Here is a 27,213-nt window from a genome sequence, read left to right as displayed (position 1 = left end):
GGCTTCGTACCAATCTGCTCCCACTGTTTGTAAAATAAACATGCCCCTGAACGCTAACCCACTGCCCACTCTGTTTCCCCCCTCTGGCGGCCCCAATAATGCATCTGGCTGACCTTTAACCTAATCCTGTTTGAACCACACTTCCTGTCCAGTGCACATTGGATATGACCGTATGGAAATTTGTGGAACGGCAGCCATTTTCACGCCGCTGAACAGGAGATTACAGGCTAGTTCCTATTGTGGTGGCACACACAGGAGGGGGAAACCAAGCTGGACAGGAGACTCATCATGCAAAACAAAATCACCTTGGTTATGAATCACATCACAAACAGGAGGCAATAAATTCACAGTCGACTCAGGAGGTCATATCATGGTTTCAAGCCAATAGGAAACCACAATGGCTCTTCAACTGGAATTCCACCACAGGAGGTTTGGTGGCACCTTAATTGGGGAGAACGGGCCCGTGGTAATGATTGGAGCGAAATCAGTGGAATGGTATCAGATACGTATTTGATGTTTGATGCCATTTCATTTCCTCCGTTACAGCCATTATTATGAGCCATTCTCCTCTCAGCAGCCTCCAGTGATATTCGACCAACCGACTGACTTACTGTAGGCTATAGCAGAGAATTAAAAAAACAGAAACACAGTAGCATCACAACAACGATCAAGAAAAATAAACATAATGCCTTCTTAAAACAATCTAGTTTGCTTGGAAAAGGCTGCTCAAACAGACATGCAAAGCAGGTCCCCCTCCTCCCACCTACTCCACTCTATCTCTCTGGGAGTCCCTGAGTCCGTTTGTCCCACAGATGAGGGGGGGGACTAGATAAGCCAGTGGTCCCCCTCCATCAACACTGGAGTCCTGCCGCAAAGGGTAGAGTTACACAGGCAGTCAAGGCAGGCAGTCCTCTGGGGCCCAGTGGGAATGGGCTGCATGGGGCTGGGTTAGACAGGGGAGGCTAATCTGCTCCCGGCTGGACAGGCTGCTGATGCCCACCATCTGTTTCTGTTACTCATCACCCACCGACCAGGAACCACCAGGCACACACACAAGTAAACAAACACTGCCAGCAGAAATCCATTTAACAGCTAGCTCTCTACCTGCATGGGCTTTTACTGACTTATAATCAGTGCCACCAAATAAGCAGAGTTCAGAAACCCTTTGCATTGGGTAAGCTCTTAAGATGGTGGGTTGATGAGGAGAGTAGTGTGATAAATGTGAATTTTACTGAATCTTCCCATCATTACTTTTAAAGGAAAACTCCACCCAAAAACTATCTTTTGCTATTTGTTTCATTAGTCCATTGTTGACATAGTCCCAAAATGTTTTGCTTGTTAGCAATCAAGTTTTCAAGATATGTAACTTTACAGAACTCATCCCCGTATGAGGCATTTTGCATCATATGATGCATCATTTGATGCTAAATGTATCATACATGAGGATTTTATGAAACGCAGCATCATATGATCCAAAATGCCTCATACGGGGATGATTTCTGTATTTTGAAAGTTACATATCTTGAAAACATGATTGCTGACAAGCAAAACATTTTCAGACTATGTCAACAATGGACTAATGAAACAAATACCAAAAGATAGTTTTTGGGTGGAGTTTTCCTTTAAGTGTACTATTAGTATTATATTTTTGTTGTTGTATTATTATACATTTTACATGAGGAACCACATGAGGAAAATCATGACTAGAATCTGGTAATTAGGATTTGATTAGTTAAAAATCCAGTGAGCTACTGAGACAATCAAGCAAGACACTAACCTAACTTAGCCAAAGTTCATGAGTTTCAGGGTGAGAACGTGGGTGTTGCTCATGGTTCATTTGCTTGACAAGACTCCACAGCCCTAATTGAGCATGCCTCTGGCACTGCTGAGCTGGAGGATGAGGTGGGTTAGAGGGATCGGGGTAGAGGGGCTGTGTAAGATTAAATGAAATGCCTCAACACTCAGGATTGTGACAGCCTATGAAGGGCACACAGGTGTGCAGCACTTATCCCCACACACCCATCATCTCTTTCTGCTCAGTGTCCCGTGGGCTTAGCACCAAGCGGGTGATTAGCACAGACATTTAGTACGCTTCACTTATTTTTGCACCATTCACCCGCACTTTACTGAATCTCACAAGACTGACACAGCTTCTATTGTTCATCAGATAAGAGTCTACTGATTGGCAGGCTGAGTTTAGTTCTCAGACTATTTAATCGCTTTAGGTTACTTGTCTATAGCCACGGGCCGTATGTCAACTGGGGGTAACTGGAGTAAAGACCATGATGACGTTCTTAGTATTTCAGTTCACTTTAAACATACCCTTGGGCATTCTTGCTTGTTATCATAAGTTACATTTACCACCTTAGAATTAAGTATATACTTAGACCCCATATAGGAGGATTATAATAACATGGAAATATAGAATAGGTGCCAAAATTACAGTCCCACATGTTTTCAAGAGTCTCTACTCAGGAGGCTATATGGTGCCGTACTGGGGCCCACAGGCAAAACCCAAGACTAAAAACATTAACAGACATAATAATAACATTGTTTAACGGCAGCCTCTGTTTGGAATGGTTGGGAATGCATGAGCCAGAGTGTGGGGAATATTTACAAGGGCACCTGAGACACACAATGTCTGGATAGAGGAATGGTCTGGAAGTAAGTGCAGTGAAAGCACAACTTTCCACTGTACATACCGTATGTAAACATAGACATATGGTGTATAACCAATGTAATACCAACGTTGTACAGAGGTTGATACAGGTAACTACATCCTGATATGGAAGGAATGACATCAAAGTGTAGAGCTTCCCTTTTGACAGTTGAAGATGAGAACTCCACATGGAAAAACACTGGGATGATTAAATTATCACTGAACCCCTTGCTGAGTGAGGCTCCTCGCACAACCACTCATGTTATCCCTGGGTGAGATGAATTACATTTTTACTTCACCCTGCCTTGAAAAGCTCACCTGCTGAGCCTATTACAAGGTCTCCATACATAGTTTTTACCTCTGCCATTTCATTTAACCTGAGTCAACCTGTTATGCTCCATCAAACATGGGAATCGGATACCTCAGAAACACAGGTGCCTTTTGCTTTGCACTATGCCACCCCCCTGTTCCTGAACACATAGAGCCATGGGAGATGGGAGAAAGTCACCCGCATCGCATGAATCAGCCACTGTGACAGGGGTCTGTTAGGTCGAAAGATCACACAGAGGATCACAAGTCTCTCTTTTACTGCTCCTTCTCCCCATTTCTATTAGCGGAGGACAAGAAAGGAGGGATGGATTTCTAAAGGCGTATATTTCCATTGATGAGGAGATAAATCTGATCATTGCTGGAGAGTGGAGAAGAGCACAGAAAGGGTCTTCTTGATGTCCCCTTTGAGATGTAAATGACACTGAAAGAGGGGCAGGTGTCCACTGCTGAGAGGGAGTGTGTGAGGTGGTGGAGAAGTGGGTGCATGGATTCCTAAACTATTAACAAACATACCTCTAGCCAGTTACAGACCACAAATCAAGAGCAAGAGGTAATACAAATGCGACCATTAACAAATCATGGTACTCTTCAGCAAGGTTTTGCAAGGCCGCATGCAACCAACCAACCAGCCATTATCAAACTGTTGTGAAATTATGCACAATAGTGTACTCAGTATTTTTCATAATTTTGGGTCATCAGTGCCAAATAAAACAAACAATGGCATACAAGTAATTCAAATTCTTTGGTAATTTCGAAATCTTGACTTGCATTTATTTGTTCATTTATCACAGAAAACGACCAATACAAATGGTTAAAATGATTCTTGCTTACTGACCTCGGGGACGTAAAAATTGCCTGCTGCTTGGAGACACCTGTAGTTTACCTAATTGTCTGACCTTCGATTGGGTTTTTTCAGGGTGCAAAGGTAGCAATTTGCGTTGAACTCGTTTGTCAAAGGGGTAAAGTGTTGCTATTCACTCCAATTATCTCACACCTCGAGGTGGGAAAAATAGATGTTTGACCGTCAAAACAGAAAATTGGGAAAAACAAAACCGCCTGTAAGTAGTCACCTTGGATGACCTCACCTCAAGTAGGTTACACCGTCGCCGAAATGAGGGACGGTAAAAAAAAGGGACAGAGGTAAAATATTTCCTTAATTGTGTTTAAAAAATGTTTTAAAACTATTGTCACACGTGTTGTTTTACATGGCGTTTTAGCAGACTTTTTTTCTTCAAAACTTTTAGAATCACAAATGTGGAAGACAAGTAGGGGTCTTTTATGGCTCTACTGCTCCCTCTGGTGCTATAAAGTAAACTCACACCAAAAAACTACTTTATTAGTAGGCTTTTGCCGATTCACTACTATACAAAATAACACATTTCCAATACGCAAACGCAACGTGAGCTGTTGTTGATCAAAGTGATTTTATTTGTAAAAACAAAAATGACAATATGAAATCTTCTGAGATAAATACATATTTGTTGATAGTTGACATAGAAATACCAAAGGCCTCTCTGAATAAAGAAAATTAAAACCATTGTGCTGAGAAGACATGGATATTTCTAGGGAAGAAAGGATTGCATGTGTTTGCTTTTTAAACTGTAAAGTTAGTGTCAAAATTATCTAGCTAAAACAGATTCAGTTTCTACCATGATTTATGGCAAATGGTGGATTTTGATCATCAAATACAGGTGTACACACAAAAAAAATACAATATTTCATTACAAAATGACATTTTACAAATTAGTCTTATATACATATTTTAAGCATTAAATTAATCTAGAATAGCTGCAAAATGGGAAATAAGTGATACAGGCCACTATACACTTGGGTGGAGAAGGGCTATGTGGCTCCCGAGTGGCGCATCGTTCTAAGCACTGTATCTCAGTGCTAGAGGCCTCACTACAGACCCTGGTTCGATTCTAGGCTGTATCACAACCAGCCGTGATTGGGAGTCCCATACGGCAGAGCACAATTGGCCCAGCGTTGTCCGGGCTAAGCCGTCATTGTAAATAAGAATTAGTTCTTAACGGTCTTGCCAGGTTAAATAATAAATAAAATATGTTGTTGTTGTTTACTTGACCTCCATTCACCTTTTATTGCTTTTAAGTGAGGTCTTAGAGGTGACCTGTACAACAAACGTGCAGCATTCAGTGGAATGATATATTATAGCAATAATAAGTGTTGTGCATCGATTACATCTTAATCTCTACTGAATCATTTCCTATAGTGCCTACAACAGAATAGTTCAAATCCTTTGACACCTCTGACTGCAAACCTTGAGTTCCCTCTAAACTTGAATCCCCAAAAAGGCTGTGGTCAACAGACTGTCCATTATTTTCCCAAAGCAAAGGCCTGGTCTTTATCCCAACAGGCCTCATGATCTCCCCAAATGAATGAACCATTTTTAAATGGAAAGGCTTCAACGTTATCCCAAAAGATGAAAACTCCAAGATATCCCAAAAGTAATCCCTCGCCGGTATGCAACAAGTAAGGCTAAGCATCCATAGTAACAGGCAATGGATCAATCCGATGATCCTTATAACATTGTTATTTGGTTTTGATCACCATATATCTGGACCTGTCACTCAGTGTAGCAATAAGCTGATCCATGTCTTTACAGAGCCACACTACATGACCAAAAGTATGTGGACACCTGATCGAACATTTAATTCCAAAATCATGGGCATGAATATGGAGTTGGTCCCCCTTTGCTACTATAACAGCCTCCACTCTTCTGGGAAGGCTTTCCACTAGATGTTGGAACATTGCTGCAGGGACTTGCTTCCATTCTGCCACAAGAGCATAAGTGAGGTCGGGCACTGATGTTGGGCGATTAGGCCTGGCTCGCAGTCGGCGTTCCAATTAATCTCAAAGGTGTTCGATGGGGTTGAGATCAGAGCTCTGTACAGGTCAGTCAAGTTCTTCCACACCGATCTCAACAAACCATTTCTGTATGGCCTTCACTTTGTGCATGGGGGCACTGTTATTCTGAAACAGGAAGCCGTCCCCAAACTGTTGCCACAAAGTTGGAAGCAAAAAATTGTCGAGAATGTTCCGTTAAGATTTCCCTTAACTGGAACTAAGGGGCCTAGTCCCAACCATGAAAACAGCACCAGACCATTATTTCTCCTCCACCAAACTTTACAGTTGGCAGTACGCATTGGGGTAGGTAGCGTTCTCCTGGCATCCGCCAAACCCAGATTCGTCTGTTGGACTGCCAGATGGTGAAGCGTGATTCATCACGCCAGAGAATGTGTTTCCACTGCTCCAGGGTCTAATGGCGGCGAGCTTTACACCACTCCAGCCGAAGCTTGGCATTGAGAATGGTGATCTTAGGCTTGTGTGCAGCTGCTCGGCCATGGAAACCCATTTCATGAAGATCCCGACGAATCATTCTTGTGTTGGCGTTGCTTCCAGAGGTAGTTTGGAACTCAGTAGTGAGTGTTGCAACGGAGGACAGACGATTTTTACGCGCCATGTGCTTTAGCGGTCCCGTTCTGTGAGCTAGTGTGGCCTACCACTTCACGGCTGAGCAGTTGTTGCTCCTAGACGTTTCCACTTCACAATAACAGCACTTACAGTTGACCAGGGCAGCTCTAGCAGGGCAGAAATTTGATCAACTGACTTGTTGTAAAGGTGGCATCGCATGACGGCGCCATATTGAAAGTCACTGAGCTCTTCAGTAAGGCCATTCTGCTGCCAATGTTTGTCTTTCGAGATTGCATGGCGGTGTGCTCGATTTTATACACCTGTCAGCAACGGATGTGGTTGAAATGTCCGAATCCACTAATTTGAAGGGGTGTCCACATACTTTTGTATATATAGTGCATCTAGCCTGCAAGGTCCACATCACCCAGCACTTGTGCAGTGGAGCAGAGGTTAGCACTATACAGCTGGGCCGTTCCACAAACAGAGTGCCTTTTGCGTCCCTTTGATATTTAAATAGAAATTGTGCACCAATATTGAATTTTAACATCGTGTTATATTAAATGACGTGCCCTTTAATAAAGACCACATAGATAATTAAATAAATTCAGCATTTTGACTTGCACCGTTTGACTTCTAGGAAGATTTTAACCCACTTAACCCAAACATTTCTCAAAATTTTCACCATCATTGTAAAGTTATTTTGTTGCTTTGACAAAGTAATTTTGAAGATTCACAAGGGGATTTAAGATTAAATCAGCAACCCTGTTACAGTCAACCCTGTTAGTTTATTTGGCACTTAGTCTTTTTTTAAATTATTATTTAACCTCGATAGGGTAAAGTGTAAAAAAAGAAAAAGTGCTTTTTATGACCATGTTAAAATTAGGTGAGATCAAATTAGGTTGACCAAGTTACACTTTCAAAAGGCACCGAATTGGTGGAACGATCCAGCTAACTGCTATGGCACTCACACGCCCCCAAAATGTTTAAATATGAACATGCATGAATACTATACATACATGATTCATAGAAGACTAAGCATGTTGGCCACAAGACATATTGGCTTTTAAGAAACCCAAGGGCAGGAATGTGTCAAATTATTGTGAGGAATGTCCAGTCCTCTCTCCTTCTTGCATACCTTAGATGAGTTAAACGCTACATAGTAACTGGAATTGCCTGGCACTGAGGATGTGTCTGGTCTCAAGAGATCAGGCCCATTACCACCTGGCAGGGACAATAGAAGATTTATACACACACGTTGTACAAGGCACATGTCATATGTCACCTTTTACTGTAGAGTAAAACAAGCTTGCAAGTTCCTTTGAAAGTATGGAATTGACACGTAATGAGTGTAAATTCGAGACTAGAGTGCTCGGAGTTCCTTTTTAGGAAGGGGAAGTTAGCAGCTGGAATAACAGAATGTACAGGAAAACACACCAAGACTGCTCTCTGGTGGTGAAGGATGGAAGCTCTTTACTTATCGATAAGGCCAACTGGGACTTGACTCAACCAACCTGACTTGAAACAATATTTACCCAGCTCTTTCTTAAGCATTATTCAAAATGAAATGGCAAGGGTTTACATTAAATTAAAAAAGTATCAATAGCTTAGTTCAAAAAAAGTTGATATTTCCAATTCCTATTTCCTACAAACCACAGGTGGTTGGGAGATTTTTATTTTTTATTTTTTTAAATACTCCCACTTTGTGCAAATGAAGGCAGTTTCAAGTCTCTTGTTAAACCCTAGAATCAGATAGTCTATTAGGTGATGATTGTTTTATGTATACAACTACACAACCAATAAATCACTAACATGTCTCCCTTGCACATCACTAACAGTCAGAGTGAAAAAGTATGAAGAGGTAACATAAGGATGAAAGTATTATAAACACTTGGCAGTGATGCATTAGTGTATGCTGCTGACTGTGTGCTTGCTCTAGGCAATACGCTGTCTTAAAAGCAAGCAGAATAAAAATCATATGAAAAATATACAATTGTCGCCCCTGGTTGGGCTGCAGTGACATTGGCCATGGTACACCCAGTTGCTGGTATATGGCTGAGCTGTGCTAGTGCCTGATAAAGAGACAGAGGGCTTGGTTGGCATGCAGAGGGCATGCAGAGGGCATGCGAGTGAGTGAGCGAGTGAATGAGAACTGTCCAGGATAAAACAGGGGTTGTTCCAGTTCCTCTCTCACTCACTCACCATCATGCCCAGTTTCACACATGCAGTTCCACCTTCTGCCCACAGCGAGAGCTACAGGTATGTGTCCTGATGATCTGCCTCTGTGCTACTCAGGCTCTGTCTGGACTTCTGGAGGGGCGACTCTTTGAGAAGAGACTGGTCGTTAAAGACTGGTTGGTCGTTGAGGGCTGGTTGGTCATTAAGAGCTGGTTGTTGGGGCAGGTGAGAGTCTTTAGGTGTGTTTGGGAGGGGTGTGTCATTGACGAGGGGCTTCTGTACTGGTGAGTCTCTCAGAGTAAGCTGAGGATCTCTGAGTGGAAGCTGAGGATCTCTGAGTGGAAGCTGAGGATCTCTGAGTGGAAGCTGAGGATCTCTGAGTGGAAGCTTAGGGTCACCAGGTAAATTATAAGGGTTGGGGATCTCCGTGACAGGAGGATGGGTTTTCTTCATACTTCCTTTCTTCTTCTCCTCTTTGCCCTTCTTCTCTCCCTTCTGCAGCTGAGGGGTGGGCTGAGGGGGAGGCAGGGGCGACTCGACGATGATGGTGGGGTTCTGACGAAGGTCCTGGTGACTGGGAGGCTCCGAGGCCATGATAGCCCTGGCACCGTGCATTCTGGGAGGGGACTTCCAGTGGAGCTCACCATGGTTCTTCCTCCAGCGCTTCAGCTGAACATGGTGCTCGCTCTCAATGTCCCGCTCTGACACAGGCACATCCAGAACCTGAGGGAGGAGAAGAAAGAGACAGTGGTTACTGCTGGTCACTGACAGATTACAGGCATGCAGTACACTGGGAAACTTATGTACAAAATACTCAAATTGGTTTAGGCTATCTTGTAGGAAATGTGATTCAAAATGTATAGTACTAATGGCCAAGAGGAGAAAAAGTTTGTTAGGTGGTGAGTCATTCCAGTCCTTATCTTAACCTTGTTAGTAAATGTCAAACTGCCTGAGGCTAAAGGAGCTTCATTGTCACTCACAGTGAGGATGGTCGACACTATCAGAGAGGCTATGGTCAAAGTGAAGAGACACTCACACAAAGCCAGGGAGGGACTAGACACTGACCAGTCAGAACTGTGAATCACTAACTTCCACTCTGAACTCCACATATCCACTGTACTACTACATTTCTGAACAGCCATTGTTCTCTCTAGCCAGGCACAGACGACAATTCCACTCTGGGTAAAATAGGGGTGTTATGTCATTCTAATCTCTATCTAACAGGACTCAGCAGCTAGATGTAACCCAGTGTGCTTGAAGACGATACTTCTCCGGTGTTGATTATTGTGTAAGTCCTGTGTATCTCTATAGACATTGACTCCCTGCTAGTGAAGCCCTTACCTCCCGGACGAGGAAGCCCTCCTGCATGTAGCGTGGCTCTATGGCCCTCAGCAGCTCCATGGTCTCATACTGGCCCTGACACGCCTTCAGCTTCTCACGAGTACCCAGCATGCACTTCAGCAGCACCAGGCCCACCCGGAAAATTATCTTCACACCTGGGAGGGGGGTAAGAGGTCACACAGTCACTAACTGGACATGAGGGATGATTCCAGAGTGTATCATCCACAATTGCAAGCATCACAGGAACTTTACTGATTATCTCAATGGGTGATCAACAATACTGCCGGGCTCCAGTGTATGAATTGGAGGTTGTAACTGAAAGAATCCAAGACAGATGTTTGTGTGGGAGTTTCTGCAACTAACGAACCGTCACAGAGGAACATGTCCCAGACACGGAGTACTGAGGCCCAGGGCAGGGTGCGGGAAAAGGCACACATGAACCACTCTGTCATGTAGAGGATGGCCTCTATTTTATGTTTCTCCAGGTGGCGGTAGGTTAGGGGGGAGACACGCCGCGTCAAAGCATACAGGATCTCTCCATCTAACTGGATGGCCTCCTGCAGGGACAGAGGGGAGAGAGGGAAGTACGTAGTTTCATACTGACTGGAGAACAAAACACATCTTGTGTGGTCTACCTTACTCTATAGGACTTATCTTGTAGTGCATTAGTGAAGGGTACATGTCTTACCAGCCCTGCACTGTAGTATCCTGGGAGGTACTTCTCACAAATTTGGACCAGCCCCCAGAATGCATCCTGTGGAAAAACATACAGATGATGGTGTTAGGAAATTGTGACTGGAACCATACCTTTAGAGGGAACCAAAACTAAAGCACACAGTAGCGGCAGGCAAGCTATAGGTGTAGCGTACATAAACAATTCCATTGTAACTAGGGTCACAAAAGGAAGGAAGCTGGTTGAGAGCACTATTCACTTAGCTAAACCACAGGTCAGGGAGTCATTGTGAGAGAACCACAGTTCAGAGTACAAGAGGCACAGGGTTCACCTCAGCAGGCATGTGCATGAGCAGCACAGCAGCAATGGGGGCCTGGGCTTGACAGTAGCCCTCCTCTGGCCTGTACAGCGTGTAGGCCTTCAGAACACGGAACAGGTCCTGCTGTCTGTGTGGGTAAACAAACACACAAACAAACCCATGAACACAGCAATGAACACACACAAGGACAAAGGTCAGACAAGACTAAATGTCAAACATTAGTCCCCGAGTGAGGATAAACAATCCTATTGTGTGAGACAACTAACCCGTGGCCGCCTCGTGATACAAACATCTCATGGAAGGGGAACTGTCTGTGCAGGTCTTTCTCAATCACATCCAGCTCTTTTGGGTCTCCAGCCTGACTGTCCAGCTCCTGAAACAACACTAGGGAGAATCAACCTCAGTCCCACACAGTAAAAACAAACGGAGAGCGTGAGCAAGAGAAAGAACATAACCAACCTCGAACTTCCCCCGGTTCTGTTCCCTCTTCACTTTTCCTCCTGACAGGTAGAGCCAAGCACGGCCTCGCAGTGAGGGAGGGATTCCTTTCTGGCACCGCAGTCTCACCTGTTAAACAGAGAGACAGAGAAATGTATTTATTACCAACCAAAGATTGTTCCAGTAAAAATCAAGCTGCATTTCAAGAGAGTTGTTAAACTAGAGCATTATAGAGTCAGTATCGTTGAGAGAACTGGAGGGACCCTGTAATCATGGAAACAAAACAAGCCGTTGGACCTATACAATACTGTTTGGGTTTAGTTGAATAACTCATTCACACTTCTACTCAGTCCATTTCTTTTTACAGATATCATAAGCTACTGCCACTCTTTCCAGAAGAGTATGAACAGCCATTGGAGGAAGTCATGGAACAACAAAGTAGAGAAGGGGAAACAGAGACACTATGACTCTGAGATCAAACAGCATAGCAGCCAGAGGAAACATTGCCTACTGATCATTTTTGTGTTTATTTAAGTGAGTGCACTTTAGTGCGTTTCATGTGGTAATACCCTTAACCAAGTCCATACTTGAGCTTGCAGTGAGAACAAGATAGTCGCTGTCAATCCTGCAATCTCCACCCTAACTTTGTTACAGGGATGGGTCATGTGATGTTACCCCCACCCAGAGTCTTGCTCTGTCACGTGTTCCAACATGGAGTCGGTGAGGGAGATAATGGGATGGGTTGTGTTATGCCCTGCTGCTGACTCATGGAATTGCGATTAGGCTGAAGTTTAATAGTTAACGTTAGACACACGGGTAGAACTGGCTAGGCAACTTGAGATGGAAGCCAAAGCCCTGAACAACCTCCATGAAGGAAACTATCCAAAGCTTTACACTTCTTCCAACCATTAAAGTTTACTGGGGAACAAACAAGTCAGTGTCTGCCATGCAGGTTAATCACTGGCTTGTCTGAATTATTAGGGAACACAAACAGTGTTGTTGTCCTAACAGTAACTGTGCTGTAGCAGTCATTACAATACAGCCCAAACCCCCAACATGCCTGGACAGAGGATGGCATGGAAGCAATACTTAGATTTACAAAACCAGGGCAGAGTACTATCAAGATGCAAGAACTAACTAGGCCCTGGTTGGCTAATAACATAATAAGGAGTTGCCACATACTGTGCAAGAACTTATTTAGGATCGTTTGAGGAATAATTAAGACCACCAGATGGTAAGAGACAGTGTCACAACAGTCTAGACACGGCAACAAATGAAATTGTGTCAGACGTATGAATGTTCCAACTCTCAGCAACTGTCTGACCTTTTTGTGTCTCTTGACCATCCATTTGTCCCAGTTGCTCAGCATGTCTAGCCATTTGACCTCTCGCTGCCTCAGCACCTCTGGAGGGACATCCTGAGCCCTGAGGGAGAGACAGAAGAATAAGGAGGAAATGATAGAACTTCCTAAATCTAAGCAAAATTATAGAATTCATTTTATAAAAATCTGTTATAGCTTTTTAGAGTTTCTAATTGTTTTATAAAAAAAAAAGGTGTAGAAGTAGAATGAAAATAAACAGGTTTTGAAGCATTAAAGATAAGAAATTCAAGCAGGAGGAAAGGGTAAAACAGGTATCTGAGAGGCATTTGATTTTCCCTCTATGTATGCAGGCAGGGCGGGCCTTGTGCAGAACCAGAAAAGAGATTAGGTAACGTTATAATGTGGTAAGTTTGGCTCCAAGCCTCCATCCAAGAAATGGAACTGAGCATGCGAAAATATATAGGCCTAACGTTTTCTTATAGCTTGGCTTGATGGCGCTCAAGTAGCATGTAATCATCAGCACAACCTTGTAATCATGGGGTATAAGAAGTTCAAAGAGAGGCCTTTACATTTGGATAAACCTCTTTCCTCTTAAAGCCAGAACCCTTAGTTGCTGCATCCACTTTTTGCCTTTTGAATGATTGATCTATACACATTGATTCTTGAAGAATATAACATATAAATGCCTCATGTGCTCAGTTCAACTGTCGTACCCCATCAGAACACAAAATAGTTTACGCAAATGTTAGTAAAAGTAAAATGTAAACAAAAACTGTTTAGCTTCGAAGCCTGGTTAAAACAGAGCTATGGGTACAAGGACTGGACATGATATCACATCTATGGTCTATGAATTTGAGAGTGGTTACATTTCTCCAGCCCCATCTCTTACCTTTTCAGAAAAACAGGGGTGGGAAACTCTTTGCTATTGTTTCAATTAAGGATTCTAGCAGTAATTCTGTTCACTCCAATCCCCAAAACTAAGATACAAATATTTTATCTTATCTTCCTTTGCCAGTTTGCCTACCACCTTACACAAATGAAAATAAATAGACTGCTGTACTTAAGTATAATTTAGTTCATCACATAGAAATCTTAATTAAAAAAAATTTTGTCTCCCACTTCCTATAAAACCCTGAGCCAGAAGAGGCACTCCAACAATGGGGCACCAAAGATGTGGCACAAGGCCAGCCAACACTACAGAACACAGGAAGCTCCCAGGCAGATAGTGCTTGCACAAATTTCACTCATTCCTTCCATTTGCAGTGTGCTACACTGCAGGGCATGGACATGAGCACAATAACAAAGACTTCTTCTCATAATTAGAGAGACTTACCTCTTGTTGCCTCTGGCAAAACCATAAAAGAGGAAATTGGAATAAAATACATAATATTGTTGACATATTAAATTATTTGGAAGGCGAAGGGTGCATTGAGAAAATCAATGTGTAATTGTACTCGAACTATGCATCCTAAGATTAAAACGTAACGTAAGCCTACTATTAAAAGAAAAGAGACAAGTCAAAGTCATGAAAAACCTGTGCTGAACCAAGTGTAAAAGGAAGAATGTGCTCAGGAAAACAAAACCTGGTGTCCCTCCAATCATGAAAGGGAGCATTTGAGTCCCCATGCTGCTAGCTGCATAGTCCAAAAGTTAATATGACATCAGTGTCCATAAGGCATTGTGATTCAAAGACACCACAAAAGAGGGAGATGAACTGGAAAGGAGATTAAGATGATAAAGCTGGTCAGCGTCGCCCTTCACACCTAAAGGTTTATTCTCAGTTCCCCCTTTCAGAGTATTCGGTTCTTATCATCCTAGGCAAGAACCAAACACTATGTAAACAAACAATCAGGGGTCTTCCCAGAACTTCAGAGCAGACTGGTGGCTTGAAGGGAGGGTCTCTGCTTACAGAGACTTTATGATGCTAGTCCACAGTTTGAGTAAATTGGTTCACATATCTTAAAATAGTACAGGGTATTTAAACAACTTAGTTAGAGAAATAAGTCACATTCGGTAAGAACAGTGAGTTTATGCCAAGTACACCCCAAATGGCCCCATTCACATATTAATTGGGAGGTTGATACTGGAGGCATGTCTTTTTCCATAGATGGGACTAAAGAGACAACCCTTTAAAAACACACATTTGATGTAGTCACATTTCACACACCCAAGTAACTATAGGAGTGTGCAAGCTTACAAATTATATGGGGCAATGTGAGCAGAACACCAACGTTACTTACGATTCTTCTGAATACTGTTGCGCCCCTCCAATAAATCCATATTTATCAGTGTGCCTGTCGTTGGTAAAGCCGTTGATCTCGGAGTCTGAGCCAAGGGAGCTCTCGTCGTCCATATGATTGCTACTAATGGTCCTGATTCTTCTCGAGTCGGCCGACTGGCGACCATTCTCTATTTTAGCCATGATTCTCTCAAAAATACATCTATTTCTTTGGCACTGTCACAACCAACAGTATGTAACCAGGCGAACGTTTACAAACAAAACTAATGCCATGGCATGCAATACGTAGCTAGCTAACGATAGCTGTCGGGACTAGCTAGCTAATTCATCTAGTTATTAACGACAGAATGCGTAACTGAGCGAGCGAAATGTTAGTAAATACCGCACGTTTTCCCGTGTGATGTTGACGTAGCAGCCTTTTCAGACAGTAACGTCAGCTAGCTGCCGTGTGTGCGTTAATGATCGTAAACGAATCTGGCTAGCCTAGCTAGCTTGTAATGTGGCAATGAATTAGTTAGCTAGAAAGTTAGCACGCTAGCTAACTAGGTAGCACAATTCACCACAAATGTGCATATGTTGGTTATGTCATGTTGGTGAAGCAAGCTAAAAGACAGTTTGTGTCGTTCGTTCCTTCCTTCCTCCTGGTCCATGTATTCCGTTTCCTTGTCAGGCAAGTTGAGAAGTTCGGATGTCCTGCCTGCGCTCTCATCTAACGCAGTGGTTGCAACTTGATTTCCCCATTGGTAGTCACATCAGCTGCCTCACTCTCTTGAACATCTGCTTACTAAATATTTTGAGCTGCATATCCCAGTTGCACACCATGACAGTATGGCCCATTCAAAATACTGAACCCACTCAAATGACATAATGGTGACATTTTATTACTTTATTTGATGGACTGACATGGGCTGGAAAATCTGGACAGAAACCACCTGCAAACCAGCAGCATGCATACAATCCCCTTAAACAATACAATTAACATTTAGAAAAGAATCAAAGCTTAAAATACGAAACCAAAACTAATTAGAGTTTATTTATAGACTACGCCTCAAGCATTCTTTACAATTGGTATGACCAACAAAGGACATAAATCGTTTGAGAGAGCTGCTCTGATAAAGTTGCTATTTTACCCCCATTTTTCTGACTTTATAATAATTACTTGGGGGTAAATAACAAAATGTCGCAAACTGGTTGCGTATGGCAGAGAAACCTGTTGAGGGGATGTTCACTTCTTTCTCCCACCTCTCTCCTTCAGTGCCAGGTGTATGACTGAACCGTTGTTCATGTTGTAGTAGGCCAGCGAGTTGGAATCTTTGATGAAAATTCCCTGTAATAGAAGTGATAGATGTAAATGACTCCAATGATAACCAGTCATGTCAGTTTACATTTACACATACAGTTATTGAAATGGAAACAATGCTTACCTCATACTGTAGCTTTTGTTTTCCAGCTGGCATGCCGGTTGCTTCATGGATTTTGACTTTAATAACAGATACCTGAGGTGAGATAGAATGGGAAGTTCAGAAACATTCCAGAAAATTTGACTTCATGGATGTGCACTCATGAGAATATATACTGTATGGGTAAAAGGGAGAGTGGAATGGTGGGTGAACTACTAACATACCTGATCTGTGAGTGGGACAGTGAAATTGAGCGATTGTCCACTTAGCTTCCATTCCGTCTTGTCCTGCATGTTGGGAACTTGTACTTTGACCGACACTGAACCCTATAAAATAATATACAGTAGAATAACCCTTACATGTCAATATACAGAACTACCAACAGCAAGCATAGGATGACCGACATGGCATATAAAAATACAGCCGTGGATCATTCACACTACCGCATTTTGCCATTTGTCCTTGACATTTAATAGGTGAACAAACCTTGTATATGCGGAGGAAATCCTCCTCTGGTATAAGGTTGTCCTCTGTCTTCATCTTCTTGCTGGCAGGCTCATCATCATGGCGTGGGGGTGGGTGGGAAGGTGGCTGCGGGTCAGGGCGGGGGGGCTGCGGGACAGGAGGGGCAGGGACAAATGCTGGACAGGAAAGAAGATTAAAATCAGTCAATCTATCAATAACATGCTTAAAAATAGTAAATCAAGTAATTTGTTGCACTGCATATTTCTGAAGTCATTAATTGGATTTCAAAGTATTTAACACTGTGGGAATAGTATAGCAATGGTTCTCTTACAAGTTGGTACCACCATGGGGGGTGGTCTGGGGGCCATCATGTGAGGTGGTTGGGGCATGGGTACCACGTTGATGCGGGGAGCATGCATCATGGGAGGCATGGGTGTTAGAACCTGCCCTGGGGCCAGGCGCATCTGCACAGGGGCCATGGGGGGCCGTGGAATCACAGGCACAGCTGACAGGAGAGTGGTGCGTACAGGGGGCGGCATCTGCATGATTCACAAGGAAAAATAAACAGTCAACCTTATATATTGACAAATTAATGTTACAGAAAATAAATGCTTTAGCACTTCTATTGAACAAGAAAGCAACTTACGGAAGGAGGGGCTCGAGCCATCGTGTTCATTGGAGGACTGGGTTTGGGCAGAAGGGGGGCAGAGGAGATAAGGGGTGATTGGTGATGATGGTAAAGCTCAGGCTTGCTCGGTCCAATCTTCTCTTTGCTTTCATCCTCCTGCACCAGTCCCTTGGCCTTGTGAATGGCCTCAATCTGCTCCTGTAGGGTGATGTTGGCCTGTGCTGCTTGCTGAGTACGCGCCATGCTGCCAGAGTGTCCATCCCAGGTCACCTAAGGAAGAAAGGTGCGTTAAGTAAAAACTCTGACCACATAATGACAATGAAATTAAGTTAGAGATTAGAGATTACAACCTAATGACTAGTAATCGATTCCGCTTAGACATTTCTTTTACACAAAAAAACCAAATGGCTATTCCTTCTCCACTTGCACTCACCTTCTCCTCAGGCTTCTGGATCTCCTCTTCTCCAATCTTCTTACCGATGGCTGTCTCCTCCACGCCAAAGATATCAGTACGCCTCTCAGCCAACTGTTTCAGGCTGCTCTCAATGTCCATGCCAGGGGCGTAAACCTCGTCCTCGATTTGCCTCTCTCTGATGCCCCGGTCCCTCTGCTCCAGCCAGCGGGGATCCAGTAGCCCAATGCGCATGTGCTCCTGCATCTTACTGGCTTGGATCCTCTCACCCGTGATGGGAGAGATGAGGTACTCATCCAGAGTCTTGGCTGGAGGCTGTGGCTTGGAGGCTACAGGGCAAGAAAAATGTATCAAATGCAAGGACGAATGAAGAACATGCATGTATTTTCCTGTCCTTTATTGTCATACATGATATTAAAACATCTAGCATAAGGGGTGTTTAGCTCCTGATGATGGAATCCCTCTCACCTTTGGGGTCATAGTCCTTGCGGATAATGACCTGGTCTGGAGTAGGGGGCAGTGGGGGTGGCATGGGGTTGTCTGGGGGCAATGGTGCCTTGCCATCTTCCTCGTCATCAGAACCCTGGGCAGAAGGCATCAAAGACTCATGTGACTCTACATTGATTACACTATTTCCTAATAATAGTAATATTACATTCATGTTCAATCAGTAACTCTGTTAAGGAGGAATAAGCTGTTAATGACATCCTACTGTTGTGTGTGTGTATACTGAAACAGGTCTGTGTCTACTAACCTCATCCATGTCTTGCAGCTGTGTGTCCTGATCAGGCTGTGTGGGACGCCCATCATCCCGCTCCTCCCGCTCATCGTCCTCCTCATCCTCACTTTCAACCTCCATCTCCACCTCCTCACTCTCTCCAAACTTGTCATAACGCTCCTGGGTCAGGATGCGAGCTCCTAGCTCCTCAGGTGTGGTGGGTGGGGGGAAGTGGCCTGTTGGAACACAAGTCATAACACCATCATTACAAAACTAGTGACACAGGCGGTGGATAACAATCTCTCAGGAACCGAAAATGAACTATCTATTCATATTAATTTGTCTGGGTGACAGTTCATTTCTCTACCTTGTTCATTAGGCTGAAAGTCCACGGTCTCCACCACTACAAAGTCATGCCAGTCAATTTGGGCGTAGGACACACGTTCTTTCTCCCGCTCCTCCTCCTCCTTCTTCCTTTCACGCTCCTGGAACTTCGCCCATTCAACACGGTACCTCACCTGTTGGTAAAGCCAGGAGATAAACTGTTATTGCATGGAATTATAGACTATGGCCATTTTAAGAGCTTATGGTGGGTAAACCATACATCAAAGCTTCAGGGACATACCTGGTCCAGCACATCCCTGGGGTTCTCAGACTCTCTTTTCAGCTTTATCAGAAGTCCCTTGGGAGGGATCAGAATCTAGGGGGAAAAGACCCAAGACAAACACAGGTGAGCATCACAACACAACCAGCTGAAGACATGTTATACTACTAACAAGACAAATTATCATATGATGGGCGGCAGGTAGCCTAGTGGTTAGAGCGTTGGACTTGTATCCGAAAGGGTGCAAGATTGAATCCCCGAGCTGACAAGGTACAAATCTGTCGTTCCGCCCCGGAACAAGGCAGTTAACCCACTGTTCCTAGGCCGTCATTAAAAATAAACATTTGTTCTTAACTGACTTGCCTAGTTAAATAAAGGTCAAATAAAAAAAAATGTAATGATATATTTCAACAAGGTATATGCCACAATCAAGAATAATTGGTATGACGCTGTACCTTAGTGTACTGCTCCACCAGCTTGGTGAAGTAGTTGAAGAGGCTGTGTTGAGGTCGCAGGAAGTCAAACTGGTAGTTTCGCTGTTCTTTCTGCATGAGCTGTGTGAGGAACTGGCGCCCGTTGCGAGCAACAAACTGGGCTGTCAGCTTAACAACATCCAGGTCGAATGCTGAGATTGAAGGAGGGTCAGCAATGAACTCAAACTCAGGTGGAGGCTCCTTTGGCACCACTGTCTCATGAATCACTTGAGCCTGCACCTACCGGTAAAGGAAACCATAACTTAGAATAGCTCTTTTTAGGCATCAATCACGTCTTACACTTTACAGTGAACAAATGACAATCAGTGATTTATAAACCGATAGATAAGGAACCACCAAATGCCTAGGAAGGCACACCTTTTGAGGAAGCTGCTGTGAGTTCTGCAGGGCCTGCTGCTGCATGACCTTCGGTACGGCCGCAGACGGCTCCTGGCCCTTGCCCTCCTTGAATTCATTGACTTTGTGGCGGTAGTAAGCATGGTAAGGGTCGTTAGGGTTCAGGAAGTTGAACTTTGGGTTGTTGATCTCATTCTGACGGATCCTTGCCTCGAACTCTGGTCCATTCCTGAGAATTAATGGAAGGAAAAGGATGCATGACCATTGCAATATGAGGTCATACGATTTCATAAAAACACGACTGAGAATGAGACTGAAAAACCAACCTGGCTACAAAACTGGCAGTCTTGTCGACGATGTTTCGGACCTCAGGAGGTGGATAGATGATCCCAACTATGGGTTTCGTTGCTGGGGTTTCCTCTGTTGACTCATCTGCCTGTTGAAACAATATATAATGCAGAAATTACCTGTCTCGTGAGGCTTTACAAATATTGTCATGTTGAAGCATCCGAGGCTACCTGGCTTATTAGAGAGATGTATATATAATGAGATGATGATCATGTCTCCAACCTAAAAATGAGTCATTGTCCCAAAGGCGGGCAACAACTTAAGGTCCAAAACAAGCCCATAGAGAACACATTAGGCTTATTTTAGACAGATTTTGGCGAGAGGTTTACCCCTTCCTTTCTGCTGCCTTGCACAGGTCGGCTGATCCAGCAGCAGGAAAGATAATTGATTTTATCACAGCATATGCAGTGGTGTAAAGTACTTAAGTAAAAATACTTTAAGTACTACTTAAGTAGTTTTTTGGGGTATCTGTACTTTACCATTTATATTTGACAACTTCTACTTTTACTCCACTACATTCCTAAAGAAAATAATTGATTTTTTACTCCATACATTTTTCCTGACACCTAAAAGTACTCGTTACATTTTGAATGCTAAAGCAGGAAAGAATTATGGCACCTGTCAATATAACGTGTTGTCATCCCTACTGCCTCTGATCTTGCGGACTCACGAAACACAAATACTGTGTTTGCAAATGATGTCTGATTGTTGGAGTGTGCCGCTGTCTGTCTGTAATAAAAAAAATAACATAAAAATGGTGCCATCTGGTTTGCTTAATATAAGGAATTTGATGTATAGCATTTACTTTTACTGAAGTATGACAATTGAGAACTGTGTCTACCACTGTACTTAAGTACATTTAAAACCAGATACTTTTAGACTTTTACTCCAAGCAGTATTTTACTGGGTAACTTTTACTTGAGTCATTTTCTGTTAAGGCATCTTTACTTTTACTCAAGTATGACAATTGAGTAATTTGTCCACTACTGAGCATATGAACATCATATCAATCTGTTGTTTCACCAGTGCTGCACAGAATGCAATAATATTTCATGTAAGTAGATTAACTAGACAATACAGTGTTTTTACAGTGATTGTAATATTTCTATAAAGGCCTTAGTGTATTTTAATTACATTTATAATATTGCAGGAGGTGCAGAAGAGTTGCATGCGCACTTGCTAAAAAAACAATACTTTAGATAAACAATAGATTATTTCCAGACAATACATTTTTTCGGTTGCATGTAACTTTTTATTTAGACTTATATATATATTTTTTTTTTTACTTTTTGGAAGTACCAGCCGGGACGGCAGTAGTTGCTCGGCAAAACTCTTTGGTAAATACCGAACGTATTTTTACATTTTTAAGCTTGAAAAACTGGTGAATGGCAAATTGAATGACTGCTTGCTGGGATTGAAGAACGTCTCCTGTAAACCCAGATTCTGAGTCAAACTCATCTACTGCTGTTCATACCAGTACCATTCTTAGTACAACTTGTGTAAAGTCATCCGGTGTACATGTTTATTGATTCCATTCGGATTACTGTTCGTGCTATTTGGGTTGTTGATTAGCTAACGTAGCTAGATTAGTGCAGACATTTCTTGATCTTTATTTATTTTGTATTATTTGTGTACTCGATTGACATTTGAATACATTGTTAGGAGCAGTAACATAAGCATTACGCGGTTCCCGCTATACCATCTGCTAAATTGTGTATGCGACCAATACACTTTGATTTGATAAAGAGGGATGGAATGTACCAGATCTTACCCTGTTGGGCTCCAGTTGAACAATTTGTACAGGCCCAGGCGGCATGGCTGCGTCAATTCCTTGCTTGGCTTATCTGGTAAAAAGTGAGGTTCGTTCTTTTCACAATTACACTACTTGTTGTGGTACTATAGCTATATCTAGAAACTGATTTAATTGCACAAAACCATTTCCAAATTGGACCGTTGTTCGTCCGTTGACCAACCTGGAATGGAGGAATTTTACTTCCGGAAACACATCTAAGCATTATGGGATTTGCAGTTCTACTAGCAGGTCGCTATGGAAATAAAGTGACAACATCCAACTCAGCTCTGCTCTCTGTCACAGCATCTTCCTGAAGGCACAACAAAAAGTGCCTTGAGCCAATCCATGAGGGAAAGAGTGCAAGATACTAAGGCTTGTCAATATGACACATCTCTTAGGACGTCAGGACTGCGTTGAAAGCCTCCGGAGAGATTTAATAGATCTTCAAGGTGCTGTTCTCGATGTCTTCTCTAGGACAGGCCCAGTTCGATTCCCCTCCTGGAAGTTCCCAGATAAGCTTTCATGCAATCTGGACCTGGTGTCGCTATTAGAACAATACGACTTTGTTGATGGGGAAGAGGAATTCAATCAGCATTCACATATTGTTTTGCTGGAGTTGGTGATTGACAGGTAAGTTATTGTACAATATGACTTATTGTAATGATCTGATGTGGCTATAGGGAATAGTTGGAAATGATTATACATGACTGTAATCCATTTATTTCCCCTAGATTGCTGCTCCTGCTGCAAAGTTTCAATGCCCATGCAGAGCAGTTGAAGTTGGGACAGAAGAGAGAAAACATTCAGCAAAAAGGTCCATGTGTATCAATTGGCCTTGTAGTCAGACACTATTGGGATAACTTGATCCAGGTTGGCAACCAGAGGGCGGTGAGTTTTCAAAGCACACCTGGTGTTTATTTTTCACATACAATAGCTAAATGCATATCTTATGACCATGTTGTTTCCCTCTCTTATTCAGAGCATGAAGCAAGATATTCAAGAAGTGATCAAAACTCCAAAATGTGAGGAAAATACAACTTTTTCTTCAGCATCCTCACTTCTGAACACAAAAAGTGATCTTTGTCCACAGTCTCCATCAATAGTGTCTCAGCACTGTACCTCAAGAACAGCAGCAAGCACTCCATTGTGTCCTCCACAGAAAATATTAAATGGCTCCCTCTCCTGTCCCACTCACAGAACAGCAAGCAGCATCCCCTCCTGCCTTCCCCTTATATCCACGGACACTTGTAATGTAAGTTGCCAGACAGTAGTGTCATCCCTTGTCCCCTGTGATGCCTGTGCTCAGGTCCAGTCCAGTTTGAGGGAGACTGGTGATGCTCTTGTGGAGCTGTGTCGGAGTGAGGGCCTTCCCTCCTCTCTGCAGCGCCTTCTGGTGGCTGTGGATGACACCCTGGCGCAGGGCCGTCTGACTGCAGGAGATGTGTCCCAGTGGTCCATAGAGCAGCGCAGGGACATGGGCCGGGTGGGTAAGCATCTGCTGGAGGTGCGGTCCACAGTGCAGCCTCTCAGAAACAGCCTTCAGGCAGCGGAAAGGGAACGGGAGGAGTTCAGGGCTCAGCTGGGTAGGGCACAAGAGGAACTGAAGCATGAAAGGGCAACGCACCAAGCCAGCAAAAAACAGCTGGAGCAAAGACTGCAGGAGGCCCAGTTATCCAGGGAGGACACAGAGAGGAGACTGCAGGAAGAACATGAGGAGCTAAGGCGAGGTACAGTAGTACTCAACAAGTGAGGACAGAGTGGAAACCTTGCTGACAACAATATATTTGAAGGGAGACAAAATAATAGAACATTTCAAGAGTAAAAGTGCTTTCATCCTATTCACAATATAAATGTGTCTCTTTTAGGCACCGTGTCCCTGGAGGATAGCAACTCCAAACTGAAGGCAGGGATTAGTTTGCTAAAAGAAAGGTTACACCAACTCGGTAAGGACAAACAACCCCACCCCATGTCCGATGTTTTAGGAGCAGAAGGAGAGAGCCCAAGTTATCTAATTGTTGTGAACAGAAAAACTGCGAAACATTGTCCTTTCTTTGTCAGAGTGTGAGAGAGATGAGCTACATCAGGAAGTGAAGACCATGCAGGTAGAGGAAGAGGCACGGAGTAAATTAGAGGAGAAGACACAAGTGCTGGAGGCTCAACTGTCCACTACTCAGCTCTTACTTGACAAGGAGAAATCCAAGTACCAGAATGCTTGTCGCCAACAGGAGGTCAGTATAACAACCATGTATCGAGTTGGGTACTCATGGGGGCAGTCTTGAAAACCAGACCTGGGGCAGTACTAGTAGATGTTTTAAAGACTTCATCTAAAAACACTGATTTGTGTCTTTTAAGTGAGTTGTTACTGCACAGTCTCACTCTGTGTCTTCAACAGTCATTGCAGGCCAAGCAGAGGTCTCTGCTGGAGCGAGTGGATGCTCTGGACCAGGAGTGTGAGGAGCTTCAGGGACAGTTGGGGAAGAGTGAGGACCGACAGACAGACCTACAGGAACGACTGACACACATCTCAGAGGAGAAGGACCAACTTGAAACCCAGCTCACCCAAGAACAGGTATATTACTACCTGTCAGTCCGCAATGCAATGTTTCATGTAGTTCATTTTATAGTGCTGCTTGCATACATTGGGCAGATACATATTTCAGCATAGCATATATATTACCCTATTTCATTTCCAAAGAACAATCATTTGTGTATAACTAACTGCCTTGCCGCTGCGTTCCCTGAGGCCTTGTGTTCTGAGCTTCAGCAGGAGAAGCAGAGACTGGAGAGTCACGTGGGTGAGCTGAAAGACAGTGTGAATCAGTTGAGAGGAGAGGTGCAGGAGTTAGCCCAGAGGGAGAGGCTGCTGGTGGCGTTCCCGGAGCTCAACCCCCTGCCTCAGGGATCTCCACAGAGTATGTTCATTTCCCTAAATAACCCAATGTGTTCTGTGTTGACCCACCATGTTGACTTTGTTGACTTCTGTATTGTTTGCCAGTGTGGGTTTACTTACATTTGGTTTTGAATAGTTACCACACAGACCTGGTTACAATTACAGTATGTTGACTATGCTATCACCATGTCAAGCTGCCTGTCACAGCTCTGTGCATATTCTAATCTAAGACTTGACTCTGTCTCAGGCACAGGGGATGTGTTTGGGGATATGGAGCAGCAGTTTCAGGCTAACTATGTTCGGATTAGGGTTCTGGAGCAGGAGAATAGCACCCTGCACAGTAGCCTGGTGAAACTGAAGGATAGAGCCCAACTAGGGGCCTCCATGGTGGAGTCCAAGGTAGGAGTCCAGGGGACAGTTCTACTCCTTTCGTGTAAAGTGTGTTGACCGTGGAAACTGATGAAAGGGGCTAAGGGGATAATACTTCAAAACTGCTGCTGGAGAACTACTGCATGTTGTGATCCATTGAATACACCTGATTTGATTTGAACAATGATAAGGACAGTTGTAAACATTAAACACATTGCAATCTCTACAGATTACCTGCTCCAGCAGCTGTGGATTCACCCAGTCTCTGCCTGACACACCCAGAGAGAGCCAGCTAAAACCCACCTCCTATGTACCACACAGCCCTCTGTAAGTCAACACCGCAGAAAGAACATATCCATTTATGTTTGCAGATAATACAGGGACAACAAAAATTGAATCCTACCTTAGCATGTAGGGTGTATTATTAATTCTAGTAGTGTTTTCATAAATACATCCCGACAGACTCTTCATCTGTTCTCTCATTCTGTCCATCCCAGTCAGACCTCCAGTGCAGGATTGTTGAAACATGGAGTGAGGAAGAAGGGAGCAGATGAAGGGGCCATCCCTATGGAGATGAGGCCTCGGGATCACTTGTCCACCGCTACCTCGTCACTCTCTGCCACCTCCACTACATCTCTGGTGCACCAGCAGACCCTCCGGCTCTCCCCAGACACCAGTGCAGCCAGAACCTACACTAGGATACGCCAGGCCTCCAGAACCCGCTCTGTTTGCATGAACCAGAGGAAGAAGTGAATCCAGCACTTGATGATCAACCTCATGGTGACAATTTTTGGAGCATAACAATGCTCAAAGAGACGGGGGCTGAAAGAGGCTGTTGTTTGAAGTGTATGTCAGGCATCTCCATAAGGAGACTGTGATAAGACACAGATGATTTAGGCAGAGAAACAATACAGCTAAGATATAGATTTCAGGATCTTTGTCAACATTGATCTGGCTTGAAGTTACTATTTGCCTGAAAATGTATTTGCATTCATACACAATACAACTGTGGTGTCATGTTTTTTATTTCTTGAACTGTTGTGTTAATCATTTTTCTGCGCTGAATCCAGTGTTGGGGAGTAGTGCATTTTGTAGTAGCTTGGTGGTAGTTGAACTAAATTCTAATCTTGGTAGTGTTTTATGTAGTATTTAACTTTTTTCCCCCATGTAGCGGTGTCGCTAACTACTGGAACTACCCACAACCTTTTTGCAAAAATAAAATATGGGTGAAGTAGACAATTTTCTACTTTTTCGGCATCAGACCTTCCTAATTCTCACTTGAAACATAGTTTGTGTTTAATAGGCTAAATTACAAATTCTGTTAACATCTGACTAGAGTGATCTGTTCTTGCATTTTGTCGTCTATGACATTTCAAATTTAGATATGATAATTTATCACAAAGTAGTTTGGATGTAGTTAACTTGTAAGTGAGGACTTGGTGGACTGTGTATTCTTTAGGTTAGGTTTTACTTTATGTGTTCGCTACCGTGTGAAGGTATGGGCACAGATGACAGACAGGTAGGATTCCAGTTGAGGTGGTTTAATAATGCTGAAGATGCTCAGGCACGGAACTGCACCGCACAGTGTATGTAGTATGGATGGGCTAAGGCACTTAGTGGTCTGGCAACTTGCTTCAACCAAAGTGTGTGTGTGTGTGTGTGTGTGGTATGCCAACAAGGACACACACTGGCCTTGGCTAACAATGAAAGCTAACTGGTGGGGAAACACAAGGATGGCTGGAACTTTCTCTCACTTGACTACTCTCGAGCTGATCTTCTCTGAGCTGGAGATCGCCCAGCATGCTATGCTCCACTTCACCGGTGGGCGGA

The 27,213-nt window shown here is 43.5% G+C and overlaps 4 protein-coding genes across 5 annotated transcripts; 2 read left to right on the top strand and 2 right to left on the bottom strand.

Annotated features, from left to right (window-relative positions):
• Positions 1-4,394: 4,394 nt before the first annotated feature.
• Positions 4,395-15,676, bottom strand: LOC106585513 (TBC1 domain family member 10A). Its single transcript, XM_014171801.3, has 9 exons — positions 14,929-15,676; positions 12,692-12,791; positions 11,389-11,496; positions 11,196-11,302; positions 10,942-11,056; positions 10,626-10,691; positions 10,305-10,494; positions 9,938-10,092; positions 4,395-9,319 (listed from the first exon to the last, which is right to left on the bottom strand). Exons 1-9 carry the CDS (start codon positions 15,108-15,110, stop codon positions 8,672-8,674), a joined length of 1,671 nt encoding a protein of 556 aa, XP_014027276.3. The 5' UTR covers positions 15,111-15,676; the 3' UTR covers positions 4,395-8,671.
• A 116-nt stretch (positions 15,677-15,792) lies between these two features.
• On the bottom strand, positions 15,793-22,335 carry LOC106585510 (splicing factor 3A subunit 1). 2 transcript variants are annotated; one of them, XM_014171796.3, is made up of 15 exons: positions 22,104-22,335; positions 20,311-20,420; positions 20,006-20,213; positions 19,610-19,867; positions 19,176-19,250; positions 18,918-19,068; positions 18,587-18,786; positions 18,301-18,415; positions 17,854-18,161; positions 17,439-17,690; positions 17,124-17,331; positions 16,814-16,968; positions 16,552-16,653; positions 16,352-16,423; positions 15,793-16,254 (listed from the first exon to the last, which is right to left on the bottom strand). In XM_014171796.3, exons 1-15 carry the CDS (start codon positions 22,146-22,148, stop codon positions 16,153-16,155), a joined length of 2,361 nt encoding a protein of 786 aa, XP_014027271.1. In that variant the 5' UTR covers positions 22,149-22,335; the 3' UTR covers positions 15,793-16,152. The 2 variants fall into 2 exon arrangements, with proteins under 2 accessions (XP_014027271.1, XP_014027272.1); XM_014171797.3 differs by having other exon boundaries at positions 19,610-19,861.
• On the top strand, positions 22,329-22,758 carry LOC123730368 (coiled-coil domain-containing protein 157-like). Its single transcript, XM_045706646.2, has one exon. It carries the CDS (start codon positions 22,507-22,509, stop codon positions 22,756-22,758), a length of 252 nt encoding a protein of 83 aa, XP_045562602.1. The 5' UTR covers positions 22,329-22,506.
• Positions 22,759-22,942: 184 nt separating this feature from the next.
• LOC106585512 (coiled-coil domain-containing protein 157) lies at positions 22,943-26,622 on the top strand. Its single transcript, XM_082968378.1, has 10 exons — positions 22,943-22,964; positions 23,104-23,146; positions 23,322-23,851; positions 23,990-24,067; positions 24,183-24,352; positions 24,517-24,693; positions 24,868-25,036; positions 25,262-25,413; positions 25,613-25,710; positions 25,881-26,622. The coding sequence occupies exons 1-10, from the start codon at positions 22,943-22,945 to the stop codon at positions 26,134-26,136; spliced, it is 1,695 nt and encodes a 564-aa protein (XP_082824504.1). The 3' UTR covers positions 26,137-26,622.
• The last annotated feature ends 591 nt before the right edge of the window (positions 26,623-27,213 follow it).

This window comes from Salmo salar, chromosome 24, assembly GCF_965601325.2.
Source record: "Salmo salar chromosome 24, fSalSal1, whole genome shotgun sequence".
NCBI classification, from domain to species: domain Eukaryota; kingdom Metazoa; phylum Chordata; class Actinopteri; order Salmoniformes; family Salmonidae; genus Salmo; species Salmo salar.
The sequence above is the reverse complement of the archived record's forward strand: the minus strand, read 5'-3'. Positions and strand labels throughout refer to the sequence as shown.